General features: G+C 36.7%; 1 protein-coding gene across 1 annotated transcript in view; it reads right to left on the minus strand.

Moving 5' to 3' along the window:
- Nucleotides 1-1597, minus strand: part of Spast (spastin) — a 66848-nt gene that overhangs the window by 49347 nt on the left and 15904 nt on the right. Inside the window, exon 3 of the mRNA XM_005367971.3 lies at nucleotides 490-573. Coding sequence (XP_005368028.2) covers nucleotides 490-573 — 84 coding nt within the window. The remainder of the gene's footprint in view (nucleotides 1-489; nucleotides 574-1597) is intronic.

The following is a 1597-nucleotide window of genomic DNA, read 5'->3' on the forward strand; positions in this document are numbered from 1 at the left end:
CACATGAAATAAAACTAATTTACAACAAACAAAATGCAATGACATCAAGAAATAAAATGCATCTACTAAGGTAAACAGATCTAAAAGGGGGTAAATACGTAAATTCAGTCACCAACCCCCTTCTGCAAATCTGTTTTCAGAACTCTCAGTTACCTGTGCTCACCTAAAGTCCAAAATAATTAAATGGAGAATTACAAAAAATAAACAAGTTATAGATGTCGAACTCTGTGATATTAATTAAATTTCACCTTTACCTAATCTATCCCAACCACATCACGACTCTTCCGTTTGTCCAAAATATCCATATGTGCTGCTGCCATAGAGTCACTCAGAAGACATCCTGGTTATTAGTATTAGTATAGTCTCTAGGGCTTGACAGTGTCACGTTCAGTCCATGAGAAGCCCTGAAGGGGTCTCCGTGGGGAAGGGATTTGGAGGGAGGAACTATAGTAGAATTTGAGGTGGCAATAGAAACTGCATATAACCTACCTTGGCCTGTTACTATAACAGCGATTCCTTTTTCTAGTTCTTCAATACCCTTCTTGTACCATTCCACAGCTTGTTCCTTCTGTCCTGCTTTAAAAACAGAAATCATTATTTGTATATATCATGAGTACAAAAAAATGTAGCATCCACTCCTCCAAGTATCATATACATGAAAAGGTGATCAAATAAGTCTAAGAAACATTATACCTATACATAATAAAATAAAAATTTCCATATCATTCTTCATTTGAATTTTCAAAATAAAAAATCATAAATGCTTTAATCACAAAGTAGAAGTCTTTTTGTAAAAAAAAAAAAAAAAAAAGCTTTATTTAATTTATTTATTTATTATGTGGGTATTCTGCTTGCAGCACCAGCAGAGGGCCCCAGATATTATTACAGATGGTTGGGAGCCACCATGTGGTTTCTGGAAATTGAACTCAGGATCTTTGGTAGAGCAGTCAGTGCTCTTAACCTCTGAGCCATCTCTCCAGCCCAAATGAAGTCCTTTTATAGACACCATATAACAACTAAGAAATTTGTATTCTCTATCCCTGAGAATCTCCCCATTTTAAGATAGGTTTTATATAGCCCTGGCTGTCCTAGAACTATGTAGACCAGGCTGGCTTTGACTTCACAGAGATGTGTGGCTTCTGCCTCCTACAACTGGGATTAAAACACGTCCAGGCTCCCTTTCCTTCTTATCTCAGCTCTTATATTTGCAATTTCTTACTTCTCACAATACCATAGTTTTCACTGTGCCAAGTAAAGAGCAAGTATTGAAAAAAATACCTGATAATGGCACATGAAGAAATTATTAAGAGCTTGTTATAAATCAACCTGGACAGTGGCAAGAAGATCAGAAATTCAAGGTCTTCCTCCTTAGCCACAGAGCAAGTTTGAGGCTAGCGTAGGCTACACGATCCTTCCTCGAACAGTTTATTGTAAACCAACAGAAACTCTGAATGTTCATCTTCCTGTTTCTTCTCTTTTTGAAATAGTCTCATGTACTCCAAGCAGATCTCAAATAAATACATAGCTGAGGATGACCTTGAAATATTGACCCTCAAGTGGTAGCATTACAAGCTAGCATTTCCTGTTCATAAGAACA

Source organism: Microtus ochrogaster, unplaced genomic scaffold, assembly GCF_000317375.1.
Source record: "Microtus ochrogaster isolate Prairie Vole_2 unplaced genomic scaffold, MicOch1.0 UNK26, whole genome shotgun sequence".
NCBI classification, from domain to species: Eukaryota; Metazoa; Chordata; class Mammalia; order Rodentia; family Cricetidae; genus Microtus; species Microtus ochrogaster.